General features: G+C 29.2%; 4 protein-coding genes across 4 annotated transcripts; 2 read left to right on the forward strand and 2 right to left on the reverse strand.

Moving 5' to 3' along the window:
• Window positions 1-36: 36 nt before the first annotated feature.
• LOC108575276 lies at window positions 37-3,585 on the reverse strand. The gene is made up of 12 exons (XM_017938032.1): window positions 3,571-3,585; window positions 3,232-3,468; window positions 2,869-3,156; window positions 2,030-2,233; window positions 1,755-1,970; window positions 1,544-1,700; window positions 1,305-1,471; window positions 930-1,151; window positions 693-863; window positions 471-584; window positions 219-385; window positions 37-154 (listed from the first exon to the last, which is right to left on the reverse strand). Exons 1-12 carry the CDS (start codon window positions 3,583-3,585, stop codon window positions 37-39), a joined length of 2,076 nt encoding a protein of 691 aa, XP_017793521.1.
• Window positions 3,586-3,769: 184 nt separating this feature from the next.
• LOC108575311 (diamine acetyltransferase 2) lies at window positions 3,770-4,595 on the reverse strand. Its single transcript, XM_017938073.1, has 4 exons — window positions 4,452-4,595; window positions 4,313-4,364; window positions 4,017-4,222; window positions 3,770-3,937 (listed from the first exon to the last, which is right to left on the reverse strand). The coding sequence occupies exons 1-4, from the start codon at window positions 4,515-4,517 to the stop codon at window positions 3,770-3,772; spliced, it is 492 nt and encodes a 163-aa protein (XP_017793562.1). The 5' UTR covers window positions 4,518-4,595.
• A 448-nt stretch (window positions 4,596-5,043) lies between these two features.
• LOC108575293 (putative uncharacterized protein DDB_G0286901) lies at window positions 5,044-9,444 on the forward strand. The gene is given in 4 exon segments (XM_017938052.1): window positions 5,044-5,201; window positions 7,952-8,544; window positions 8,617-8,783; window positions 9,004-9,444. Coding segments are annotated over 4 exon segments (1,191 nt in total). The 5' UTR covers window positions 5,044-5,164; the 3' UTR covers window positions 9,398-9,444.
• Window positions 9,445-10,886: 1,442 nt separating this feature from the next.
• On the forward strand, window positions 10,887-12,763 carry LOC108575277 (succinyl-CoA ligase [ADP-forming] subunit beta, mitochondrial-like). Its single transcript, XM_017938033.1, has 6 exons — window positions 10,887-11,275; window positions 11,387-11,549; window positions 11,635-11,902; window positions 11,990-12,294; window positions 12,376-12,495; window positions 12,569-12,763. Exons 1-6 carry the CDS (start codon window positions 10,887-10,889, stop codon window positions 12,761-12,763), a joined length of 1,440 nt encoding a protein of 479 aa, XP_017793522.1.
• Window positions 12,764-12,923: the final 160 nt, after the last annotated feature.

Raw genomic sequence — 12,923 nt, forward strand, 5'->3', positions numbered from 1 at the left:
GTTAGATACTTTTGTAATTGAACATTTACCTCATATTTAATCAGCAATATTAATTGAATTTTCTATCCTTTGATTAGGAACTAATTCTTTCCATGAAGTAACACCATACATTCTTAACAAGGTTTTTCTTTGTAATATTGATGTTGATAAAGATCTACATATTTGTTTATAAAAAAATCTTTAATATAATAACCAATATGAAATAAATGAATACTTACTGTATCATTTCATCAACAACAGAATTAACCATTGTTGGAACAGCAACATCAGAGAAATGATTAAGTTCAGATGAAAATTTTGGTTTCTCAAGTGGATAATTTATATATAATTCATAAATAAAATTAATCAATTTGTTAAATGCTTTAAAATAGTTATCTGTTAGTACCTGCAAAATAATAATAAAACATTATATTGAATAAGAATTATGAATTTCATATTCTGCATTTACTTTTAACATTTAAAAATGTTACCACTAAAGAAAAAAATCCTGGCTTATTCATATGTTGATCTAAGTATATTTTTCTTGATTTTATTATGACTTCTGTATAAAAATCTTTCATATGTTCTGGTTGTTTTGCTTCTGACTTAAAATAAATTGTAAATTTGCATTGTTTTATTTGTGTAATTTTATGTATAGACTAGAAATAGCATCAGTAACAATAGAAACGGAAAATTAATTGTTTAATACCAACTTTTTTTGTTAAAATTTCTTCGCTAGATACCGATTCACTAAGTTCTTCTATAAGTGGAAAATCCGCTCCTCGCACTAATGTATCTCGACGTTGTAGAAGTTTTTCTTGATGTCTTTTACGTTTCAAATGCTCATCCTCAATTATAATATTTGCATGTTCATCTAAAATTACCTGTAAATAGTCTCAATTATTTACTATTACGTACTTAATATTTTATATGTTACATAAACTCAATACTCTTAGTCCTTTATGGTCCTGTAATGTACTATAATCTTTTGTATGTAAATTAATTTTTTGTTTTTGAAACTTGTTATCTGATATTTCTTTCTCTATTTCTGTTACACTTTTGTCTGTTTTAATATCAAATAATGTTTTATTTTCAAGTGCAATATCAATTGTTGCATTATCATGTTGTTTACCCAACACATCAATTGAAGACGTTTGAACATTTTCTATAATCTATAATCAAGTGTTACTAACAATTGTTATATTACCATGATTATTACAATAAATAAAATATAAACTTTTTCATACGTCGTTTAAAATTTCTTTAATAAAATTTAATTCACTTTCTGTAACATATTTTTTGCTATTTTTCGTATATGTATAAACGTAAAACTTTTCTTGCACTCGCTCGCGATGAATTTGTTCACTTTTTGTAAGCACAAGAACTGCTTTACTATTAGAATACCGTTTAATTATTTGAATGGCTGCATGCAAGTCTGCTTGTGTGATACCAATTTTGTTTTCCAATATTAAGGAAGTAATTTGATTATGATCTAAATAAATACAAATAATCAATAAGCATTTCAAGAAATATTGCTGCAGAAAACTTTATATATCTAACTAACGAAATCCATAACTATTTCCTAGTCTTTCTTGAATTGCTAAAAATTCTCCATGGCGAGACATATCATTAAATTCTTCTCTATTTACAAAAATATAGGGTTCAAAATCAGTTTCATTGGGTTCTGATTCTTTTGTTGTATACCATTGACAATATTTTACCTATGAAAAATTAATAATTAAATTCAATGAGTTAGGAAATAATTATAATATTACTTTTTTTGGTAATGTTTGAGCAATCTGAAGAGCCAAGGATAATTTTTTCACTGCACTTGGGCCTGTAAGTACTATCAAAGGTGGGCTTGTTTCATCATATGGTCTAACATGTAAATCAATCTTAGGTGTGCTCAATTGTTCTAACAAAGTAAGTTTTGTGATAGTACGAGCAGCTGTTAAATTTACTGGCGATGCAAATAAAGTTACAGCAGCAATCTGTTTACATAAATTGTTTAGTATCTTAAGTCAGTCATTTTTAATTTTTGATAACATACTTTTTCTGAAGTAGATACATCAATTCCATCAATAATACATATGCTTGGCATGGAAAATAAGAGTACAGATTTATAATTGGGCCATTTTGTACAACCATTACCTCTAAGGTCTATTTCATGTATTAAACCTTTGATGTTTGATAATTCCAATAAATCATTGATTCTATTAAACTTTAAATCTATCACACGTAAACTATATGCATCCTAAACTTTCAAATCAAAACTCTTAAATTTCAATTATCTCATTAATTATTAGTTATAATTTATTTATAATTATATGAAGACTGTTACCTTAAAACAATATACAATTACCTTCTAAATTTAATTCTTGAATATTTAATTTATCCAAATTTTCAATATGTTCAATTAAATTATATGATAAATTTAAATACTTCAAGTACCTAATTATATAATATATAGTACATAAATTTAGTCATTCCTTTATTCTATTGTACAAAGAAATATACTAACTTCAAACTTTGTAATCCAGAAATATTTTCAATTGCATTGTGTGATAAATCTAAATGAACAATACTCCAGAAGTCACTGATATCACACATATTTGATATGTAATTATATGATAGATTTACATATGTTAAATACCAAGGAGGTGAAAAGTTTAGAATAGTTTCCAATCTATTATGTGATACATTTAAATAAATTAGGTAGGGAATCCCTTCAAGAGGTGATAAATTTGAAATATAATTGTATGCAAGGTCAATATATTGTAAGTAACGATGATGTTTTAATAGGGAAATATTTGAAAGTGACTGTAAAAAAAATGTTTTCATAACGTTTGTTTAATAAAACAATGTTTTTTTTTATATAAAATAACGCACCATATTTCTCATAATACATTTACTTAGAATATAAAGACCATTTTCAGGTGATTTAGTTAAAAATGACTTTCCAACTCCTATTAATCTATCTGTAAAAAGGCCCCAAAATTCTAAATCATCAAATAACATCTCTTTAAGGTGTCTTAATTTCACAACAGGTGCTCTATCATCATTCCACAAATTGATATCTAAAGCATAACTACTCCAACTGCTTGAAGTTGCACATTCTAATATATCATGATCAATTGAAAGTGGCACTTGATCAAGTAATGAAAATGAAAGATTAGACTGCAGAAACAAATAAATTAAAAATATTTAATTATGTTATAAAATGAGATTAAAATCATATTTAATAAATGTTACACTTGAAGTAGAAGAAGTTGAAGTAATTGATGAGGAATCTTCTTCAGACTGAATTTCAAATGGCACATATCTATCTTCCAAAGATCCCCAGCTCATGTCACTATGTGATAACAAATTTAAACCATCATCATCAACAATTTCAACATAATGTTTTTGTAATTGTTCTTCTGGGATGAAAATTCTACCAGATACATTTGGTGTAAGCAATGGTTCAGTGGAAGAAAATAAATATGAAAACTGTAATTAGAGTAATACAAGATGAATTGCTAAATTATATATCAATAATATCAGTCTTATTTTCCATAAAAATGATGAACCAAAACTAAAATATAATTTTACCTTCTTTTCATCCATTTTTCTGTTTAAACTATTAGTTACTTATCCTTGTAATCATTTATCTTAATAAAACCTTTGAAATCTTCTTTATTTCTACTGTTTCTTAACAATTGAATACATACAGGGTTACCACATATAAAATATATTAAAACAAAACTTGCAATTTGTTATGAAAATAATTTTATTTGTACAACAATAATATTTATGCATTTGTAGCTAAAATTTTTAAAGTTTTATCGGAAAAACGGTAATGATGCCATCCTTCTTCTATTGTCAAATTAGCTGCTCCCTTGCTTTTATAAAAATCTTGTGCAGGGTTCCACTCAAGAACTGAAAAATCTAATCTGCAGCAATTACTGTCTGTTGCTTCCTGCAAAATACATAAGAACTATATTCTCTAATATTATTAGACATTTAATTTTAATATTTATATATTGTAGAGAACATACTTTAGCAACAGCTTTTAATAATTTACTACCAATATGTTTCCCTCGATATTTAGGTGTTACATATATATCTTCTAAATACATGGCTTTCCCACACCATGTTGAATACGTGTAGTATGAAATTGCATATCCTATTACATTTTTATCAATCTCTGCTACATAGCATATAAACAAGGGATGTTCTGTATCAAATCCATCTGTTTCTAAAACTATAAATATTGTATATGTGTATTAAATTAACATTCTTAACAAGAAATAATTTATACTAAGTGATATATTTAAATGATGTAAATTTTTACCAGTATGATCAATTTTTGGTCCATTTGGCATACGCTCACAGTCAGCTAATTCCTAAAAGAATGTAACAATAAGATAAAAGTATCATCTTTATAATTCATTATGGCAAATTGGAAATAAATAGTTTCATGTTATAGTTACCTGTATTAGATTTTTAATAGCTCTGCAATCTTCACGTTTCGCTTTACGTATTATTATTTCATCCATTTTCAGGTTTATTGTTTAAACTTTTACAGTAACACAGAAATGTATACATAAATGTATTTTAACCATTAGTATATTAAAACATTTAATATAAATTGCCACTAAATACGTGATATTGTAAGTATAATTATAAAATGTTTTTGTTAATAAAAAGGTTTATGTATGATAAATGAGTATATCAATTAATTACTAACGAAGGTTATGTACGTAAATACATATATTTAGCGAATGCACCCACGACATATTGGTTTATTTATATTTAAATAACACAGAAAATGATATTTATTAGTGTACATAGCTTAATGTATTATCTAAATCATAAATTTATAGACTAAGTACTGAGTTACATCTAAATATCAAGAAAATAAAATTATATTCAATATAATTACAAAAATCTGTGTTCTTGTTAATTCAAAATTTTCGCGGCACAATAGTATCGAACTGCTATATGAAAAGAAGCGGCAATTTCCGGTTTGGCATGGCGATGACTTCCTGCGACTGGCCATTTACGTTCATTCGCGATTGGTACGTCGTGTGGTGTTCTTGCGTATGTTCAGTGGTGACGTTACGGAGATAATTCGAGTGATTTATTCGCGGTCCTCGTGTATTTCGCGATAAAAAAAAAGAAAGACAGAAAACAAAACGAAAAAATGTCTGAGATTGACGCGAAAGTGAACATGTCGCTTGGTAAGTGGCCAAAGTCTCGAAAATATAGCAGTTTTGCCGATAATCCTGGGTGAGCGTACGGCTACTGTTTCTTCCTTTGCACGAATTCAAAATGGCGATGAAATTATACAACGTAGATATCCACATTTATTTTCGTTCGTTTAACGCCCAATGATAGATCTCGGAAAAAAAAGTACGTGTCAGCCATGAGCCTACTTTTAATGCAGGATTCTTCCGTCTCCCTAGTTAATTCTTGAACAAAGACTGACGCAATTTAATCAATGTTTACTTATGGGAGGATGTGTGAAGTTTTTTCGATTGCTGGAAGAAAAAGTCTTCGCAATTTGTGATGGTCGACTGACCAATACGACGATATACGCATTTCGGATCCTTAAATGAACCATTCAATTCGACCTTGTACACGCAGTAGGAACAGAATAGATAGAAGTTTCGACTATCTAACGAGTAATAGTGACAAAGAAGAAAAAGTGTAGCCGCCACCACGAAGGATTACATGCGTTCTGGGAAAAATACAATGATTTACGTAGGATTGGTGGAAAGGGATTTCTTTTGATGATAAAACGACACTTTGTTGAATGGAAAATTGACGAACATGAACGGGACACTCTTTTGGATCATAACGCAAGCGAAGTTGTGTGACTCATGCTTCACGAAAAGAAGTCAACTTTCTCATTGCGTGGGATATACGTTTGCGTAACTTTAGTTGTATTTTTATCTCTGCTATCATGTTCCTCGAGTTTCTCTTCGTTCATCCGATGGACCTCAAACGCTACACTGTACGTGAAATAGAAAAAAAAAAAAAAAAAAAAACAAAAACGCAGAAATTTTTTGAATCGATTTTATTTTCAATTACTAACGCGTTCCATGACACGAAGTACTTACGAAAAATAATATTCACCGTTGAGTTTAAAAATTTCATTAAATCACGAACGAAAATGGTCAGATCTATAACCCAGAATAATTTATCTTTAATTAATTTGCCACTTAAAAATATATATTTAATACAAGTGAACGTTTTGTGAAGTATAAAATGTTCCTTAAAATTAAAAGAATAATATTTTTCATTAGACAAGCTATTACAAGTAAAAGGCTGAACTAGATATATACTTTAAACAATAAGGGTACACAAAACTGCTAGAAGGCTCATCCATGATTGGACAAAACTACATTAACTGAATCAGTTATTAAATGAAATAGTAATTGATTTTTCATCATTTGGATCAATGTTCTGAAGCCATTTATGCAAGCAAATGAAAGAATTTTTCACATAATCTGCAAACTTTTATCAAGAATCAACACAACAATGGAAAAACAATGCTGCAAATTTTACTGCTTGAATATGAAGAATTTTAAAGATGAATATATGAAATTGAAAAGATGAAATTTTGTAAACAGCAGAAGAGTACTTAATACAAAAATATTACCTTTGCTGAATGTCAGCAACTATCAGAACTAGTGCTTTGCTATTGCCCTACTTGAATGATATATCTATTCAGTTATAATTTTTTTGAATATACAATTATATTTATATAATATACCAATGTGACATAAATAACAATGTGAATAGTCTCTTTCTTCAGAAATAAAGAGTGAAGAACACATTCTTAGTAAGTTGGAATTCAAATGAAAGGATAAAACAACCCAAGTTGATAATTTAATTAATCTAAAAATAATGCTATGTGAAGAGATGTTAAGCATTGAATCAAAGGAAAAAATAGAAGTACACTAAAGTATAATAATTGTGAAGAATCTGTTGAATTGAATCTTACATAAGTACAAAAACTATAAAAGTATGAAGAACTTTCAATATGTAAGGCAATGTGCATAAAATCTACATAATGAATAAATTGAAATAGCATTGGAAGATTAAAGCGTAGTTACACAAAGAGAGAAAAACATTAAAGAAGAAGCCTATGAAATATAAAAGTACATAAATTTGAACAAAAGAGAATAAAATGTTTAATATCCAGGATGATAGATCATTACTAATTAATAATAAGTGAAAAGAAAGAAAATGAAGAGAGTAATACACATGAAGATTTCTTATCATTAGTTAAACTAACAAATAAAATTTTATGTAGCACCATATAATCTATTTTTAACATAATGAAGCCTTTTATTTAAATTGGAATTCTAATATAACATATTGTGAAAAAGTACATAAAAAACATCTGTCTAAATAAACTTATACTTACATATCTATTTACCTATTTTATGCAGAATAGTAGTATTCTAAAACATTAATATTTCTTATCAGCAGAGTTGCAATGTATCAATGCTTTTGTTATTTTTAATTTAGAATAGTATATATGATTTTTATTATTGTTGTTTCTTATATTTAATGCCATGATTAAAAACTTAGTAGCATATTTTAAAACATTTTTAAATAGTTGGGTAAACTTAAAGACTGAGCAATAGACACAAGAGTTCCAAGTTACAATTTCTATGTATCAAATTCGAATATGTTGATAGATATATATATAACTAGACCATATCCAGTGAGATTATTTTGAACATACATATACATATTGGAGGAAAATCAGGGAAACAATTAAAAAAATATTGAAAAAGATTGATATCTTTAAAGGAAGTAAATAGAAACTGAATTAGCCATATTGAGTTACCCTTCAACATCATCCATACAAGAGGGAGTTTCTCACATATTCCAGATTAAAGCTTAACACAAATTAACTTCCTGCACTACTAAGGCCGTACGCTCACTAAACCTTGCGAATTTTCTTCCTTTTAAGATGAAATCATAAAGATGGAGAAAAAGGAGAAAAAGAAAAAGGCTGGGACTGCCAATGGAAAAGCTGGTGCTAAACGCACACGAGGAAGTACACGAGGGCGAAGTGGACTAAGGGGTAGAGGTGCTAGAGTAAAACGTAATAACATTGGAACTGCTAAAAAAGAGCAAACGTGGCAAACTGGGCAGAATAATAATAACAATAACAACAATAATAATGTGCGTGGTGGTTTTGTGAGAAAACGATACAAGAAAAACAGTGGTCTCACTAGATCACGAAGTAATTTAACATTGAACCAGAAATCTAATACACGAGGAGCTTTTAACGTTCGCCGCGGTCGTGGCAACAGATTTGGTCTGACCCGCAGTAGAAGTCGCACAAACTTGACTTTTACACAAGGAGGCTTTTTCACCAATAATAAAACTCCTTTAAAACGAACGAACAGTCTACCAAATTTACGCGACCCAACTTCGGTCCATAATAGATTGGGATATCAAAGCCCTGCTCAAATTGCTTACAGAAATCGTGTTAAAAGAGCAAAACAATTATTATTACAAAGACAGAATCAGAGATTATCTCTACAAAACCAATTCAGAGTAAGTTTATATTGTATAAACAATAAATTGTGGTGTTGATCAACTTGAAATTAAATCAGCTATTTTTTATAGGTACCACAAGCTGGAAAATCAATGATGTCACTTCAACAAAGGTCCACGGAAAGAAGGCAACAAATTTTAACGTCTCAGCGACGTTTTACTACTGGTGGATTACGATCAGATCAAATTGCCCGCGCACAAAGACGTGCGCAATACGAACAAAAATTAATGAGAATGAAGTATGCTTAAACGTTTTATAATTGATCGTTCCGATTAACTTACTAAACAAATCATAAATTCTTTCGAGTACTTTTCAGTCAAATAATTATTTTTAAACTCTTTTACTTTTAATATATTTTACGTGAAATGATTCACAATTTTAAATAACTATACGTTCATATAATTTATTTCTACGATTATATAGTATTTAGATTTAATTGAAATAATGCAATGTTGTAGTTCTTCACGATTAAATACGAACTCAAATGTAAACTTCATGTGTACATTGGGAAATGAGTACAGTCCTAGCACCCATCAACGCCCCCTTGCTCTCACACAAAGTAGAAATGGAAATGCCGTGAACACTCTGCGTCCATTACCAAGAGGACGATCACCGTTTAGACAGAGTGTACAAAGTTTAAATATGGTATGATATTTTCAGGTTGGTCGATCGCCTATATTTGGTCGACAACGTTCAAGGTCAAGGTCACGTTCCCGTTCTCGTACACGTAACACTCCATCATCAGACGCAGGAGCCGATGTTGATGACCGTACTTTCAGCGAAGTCATGTACAGCTTGTCCGGAAATCTTGGCGTTACAGGAAGAACACTTAATGATAGATTTAGTTTTTAAACTGAAGAAAAAAAATTTGTTTTGTATTTAGAATATAAGACTGTTGAGGCCAGATATTTTATGCTTAAAACAGATACAGAATATAATAATTCTGTATCATCAATTGCATTAATATTTAAGTTGCATCAAATGAAAAGCAATTCATCTAAACGAATAGTCTTGAACTTCTTTTATTTCTACTCTAAGCAGCATACAAATTATTCCTAAGTTCTAGAATATAGAACATTTATGTTTGAAGATATTAGATGCATTCAATTTATAATAAATTTAATAATTGCATTATCTTCTACTCCTGGCATTACCTTATAACTTCGAAAATTTCAGACACCAAGGTTATTTCCATGTCATTTAATAGCTCTTTTTTTTTTTTTTACTTATACGTTTCTAAAAGAAAGTTGTATTTCTTTTAAGCTTAAAAGATAATGTAATATATGAAGAGCAAATTTCGTAGTAAATTTTTTTTATAAAAGAACGAATCATTTTGATTATTAAGAATAAATGTTTACTTTTTGTTTAGAGAATAATGTATTATTTTTTACATTCTCTTATACGTCACAGAATTTTTGCTTGGAACTTAAATATTTCGAGGTTGCAATGACTATGGTTGTTTTCTATATAGAAACTTTTTATTGGAGTTAATAAGTTTTTATAGAGAGACGTGGCCTCAATAAGAGTAGCATGCGCATCTAAGGGCAAAGTATAATGATAACAATATGATTAAACGGTATAATTACATTCGAATTACAAAAGTTGTGGGAATTTCATTCAGGACGTAGTTCCTAAAATAATTATAAGTCTGATTTGGGGAATAAATTCATTTACAAAGCGGTTGTTATGTAAAATGGTGTATTAATACAAGAATTATTCACATTTGGAGAAAAAAAAAATACGATATACCAATGAAGCGTACGTCTATAATGTAGCATGAACTTTTTCTTTGTTATACCTATTTAATAATTATAAATGCTTGTAAGAAAATTATAATGAGAGTATACATAGAAGTACAATGTAAATTGACCTTTTATATTTTACTTAATTTCACTGTTTATTGAAACTTGTTATCCCATTGAAATATTGAGATTACAGATTTACAGATTTTGTATATTGAGTAGCTTAATGTTCATTGAACTGATAAATTTTTATGAAGAGTGTATTGTGAATTTACTGTTGAAACATTTCTTAAGTGTAAATATTGTTGTGTAGTATATAACGTGAGATGCAATGTTAGTATCGACTATAAATATGAGCAATTATCAGTATCGTAATGTCCTTTGTTCACCGCCTACTTAACTGCACTGACTTCATCAAACAATTTTATTCAAAGTTGCAAGTTCAAGACACAATGGTTTTTCGAAAAATTTTTATGTGTATATAAAAAAAACATTAATTCGCACACTTTCATAAAGATCTAAAAATATTCTGTGAAAATATATTAAATTAACATTTTTTATATACTAATAAAATTTACTTAAAATTAATTGTGGATAATATGTCTACCGGAGTCTCGTCACTTATGTTAGTTTGCGCTCAAAAAATAGGAAGACAGGTAGATACATACATGCTTTTAAATAATTATAGTCAACAAATAGAAATGTCAATTACCAAAGAAATTATTTTTCAGTTTTTAACTCGATCTTCTATCACTGTTCAACAAGTTCGACACATGCAAGTACATGAACATGTTGCATATACTTTATTGAAAGATGCTGGAATTCCAACTCCACCTTTTGGAGTAGCTAAAACCCCAGATGAGGTCGCTAAAATAGCTGCAGATCTAAAGACAAAAGACATTGTTTTAAAAGCTCAAGTTCTTGCTGGAGGTCGTGGAGTAGGACATTTTAAAGATAGCAATGTCCATGGCGTTGTTATGTGTGAAACGTAAGTTTAACAAATTTATATCTTTAAATACTTTATTAAAGTCATTCATTAATAATTTATTGCTTCAAAAGTTTAATTATATTTGTACTTAATATTAAAAATTATTTTTAGGCCTGAACAAGCAAAAACTCTGGCCAGCAGTATGATAGGCAAATTGTTAATAACTAAACAAACTGGAGCTGCCGGTAAAATTTGTAATTCAGTAATGGTAACGACACGGATGTTTCCACGCAAAGAATATTATATGTCAGTAATGTTGGAGAGAACCTTTGGTGTAAGTTTTAATATTTCATTAAATTTTATTGACATAGTTATTGAATTTGTTATATCGATTACAAAAGAAAACATGTAATTTACAGGGCCCTGTTATAATTGTATCTAAACAAGGCGGTGTAAATATTGAAGATATTGCCGCCACGAATCCGGAAGCTATATCATATATGCCAGTTGACATCATGAAAGGCTTAACAGTTGAACAAGTAAAACAGGCTGTGGATAAGTTGGGTATGGAGGGAGAGGGCAGAGATGTCACTTCGATGATTATCTGCAATCTCTACGAGTTATTTATTGAAACGGAAGCTTTATTGCTTGAGATCAATCCATTTGCGTTAGATATTTGCGGAGATTGTACGTTGTGAGAGAAATCGTATTGAATTAACTTTATTAAAGTGTAGATACCTGTCAGACAACGACATAAACGTTATGTATTTTCAGATTTCGCCTTAGATTGTAAATGTTCTTTCGACGACAGTTCAGAATACAGACAAAAAGAATTATTTGCATTGCAGGACTTAACACAACTAGATCCTAATGAGGTTCGTGCAGCCAAATTTAATTTAAACTATATAGCCCTAGATGGAAATATAGGCTGTATGGTGAATGGAGCTGGATTAGCCATGGCTACCATGGACATTATAAAACTGAATGGTGGTATGCCAGCTAACTTTTTAGATGTAGGTGGTACAGCCACTGCAGAAACCGTAAAAGAGGCTTTTCAAATAATAGTCTCTGACCAGAAGGTATTTATTACTGTATAAAATTGAGACTGCAATATTTTTCATTTAAGAAATTTAATAAAATATATACTTATGAATTTTCAGGTAGAAGCAATTTTGGTAAATATATTTGGTGGTATTATGAGATGCGATATAATCGCGCAAGGAATTATTTCCGCATCCAAAGACTTAAGTTTAAAAGTTCCAATAGTTGTGAGATTGCAGGTACTTTATTAATATGTATAGAGAAAACAAAACATTATTAAGAATTTTATTTCTTTTTTATACATATACATAGGGAACTAATGTAGAAGAAGCAAAAAAGTTAATCCGTGAAGCACAGTTGAAAGTTATCTCTGTAGATGATTTTTCCAAGGCAGCCGAAGCGGCTGTAAAATTGGCGTTAATGGTACAAGCTGCAAATTCCTTAGATTTAGATATTTCTTTCGCATCTAGAGAAAAGTTTGAAGGGAAATCTAAAAAAACGTGCTAATCACAGTGAGAAATTCTTTTCATTTTTTAAAAACAATATAAAAAGTGCTGTATAATCATTTTGAAATATATAATCTTTTGCTTGCTTTTTTATATTTAACTCTATCTCTTTTTATTTATGCATGTATCATTTTAAGCACAACAAAACTTCTATAATGTAC

This window comes from Habropoda laboriosa, unplaced genomic scaffold, assembly GCF_001263275.1.
Source record: "Habropoda laboriosa isolate 0110345459 unplaced genomic scaffold, ASM126327v1 scaffold244, whole genome shotgun sequence".
NCBI lineage: Eukaryota > Metazoa > Arthropoda > Insecta > Hymenoptera > Apidae > Habropoda > Habropoda laboriosa.

What these genes read in the sequence shown, in the direction of transcription:
- LOC108575276 (XM_017938032.1), bottom strand. An exon ending in CAACTTCTTCTACTTCAAGT is followed by an intron (nt 3,157 to 3,231) that starts GTAACATTTATT and finishes TTGTTTCTGCAG; the next exon opens with TCTAATCTTTCATTTTCATT. An exon ending in AGGAAATAGTTATGGATTTC is followed by an intron (nt 1,472 to 1,543) that starts GTTAGTTAGATA and finishes GTATTTATTTAG; the next exon opens with ATCATAATCAAATTACTTCC.
- LOC108575311 (XM_017938073.1), bottom strand. Translation starts at nt 4,517, where the DNA reads ATGGATGAAATAATAATACGTAAAGCGAAACGTGAAGATTGCAGAGCT. An exon ending in CTATTAAAAATCTAATACAG is followed by an intron (nt 4,365 to 4,451) that starts GTAACTATAACA and finishes ACATTCTTTTAG; the next exon opens with GAATTAGCTGACTGTGAGCG. An exon ending in ACCAAAAATTGATCATACTG is followed by an intron (nt 4,223 to 4,312) that starts GTAAAAATTTAC and finishes CAATATTTATAG; the next exon opens with TTTTAGAAACAGATGGATTT.
- LOC108575277 (XM_017938033.1), top strand. Translation starts at nt 10,887, where the DNA reads ATGTCTACCGGAGTCTCGTCACTTATGTTAGTTTGCGCTCAAAAAATA. An exon ending in TGTTGGAGAGAACCTTTGGT is followed by an intron (nt 11,550 to 11,634) that starts GTAAGTTTTAAT and finishes TGTAATTTACAG; the next exon opens with GGCCCTGTTATAATTGTATC. An exon ending in CAATAGTTGTGAGATTGCAG is followed by an intron (nt 12,496 to 12,568) that starts GTACTTTATTAA and finishes ACATATACATAG; the next exon opens with GGAACTAATGTAGAAGAAGC.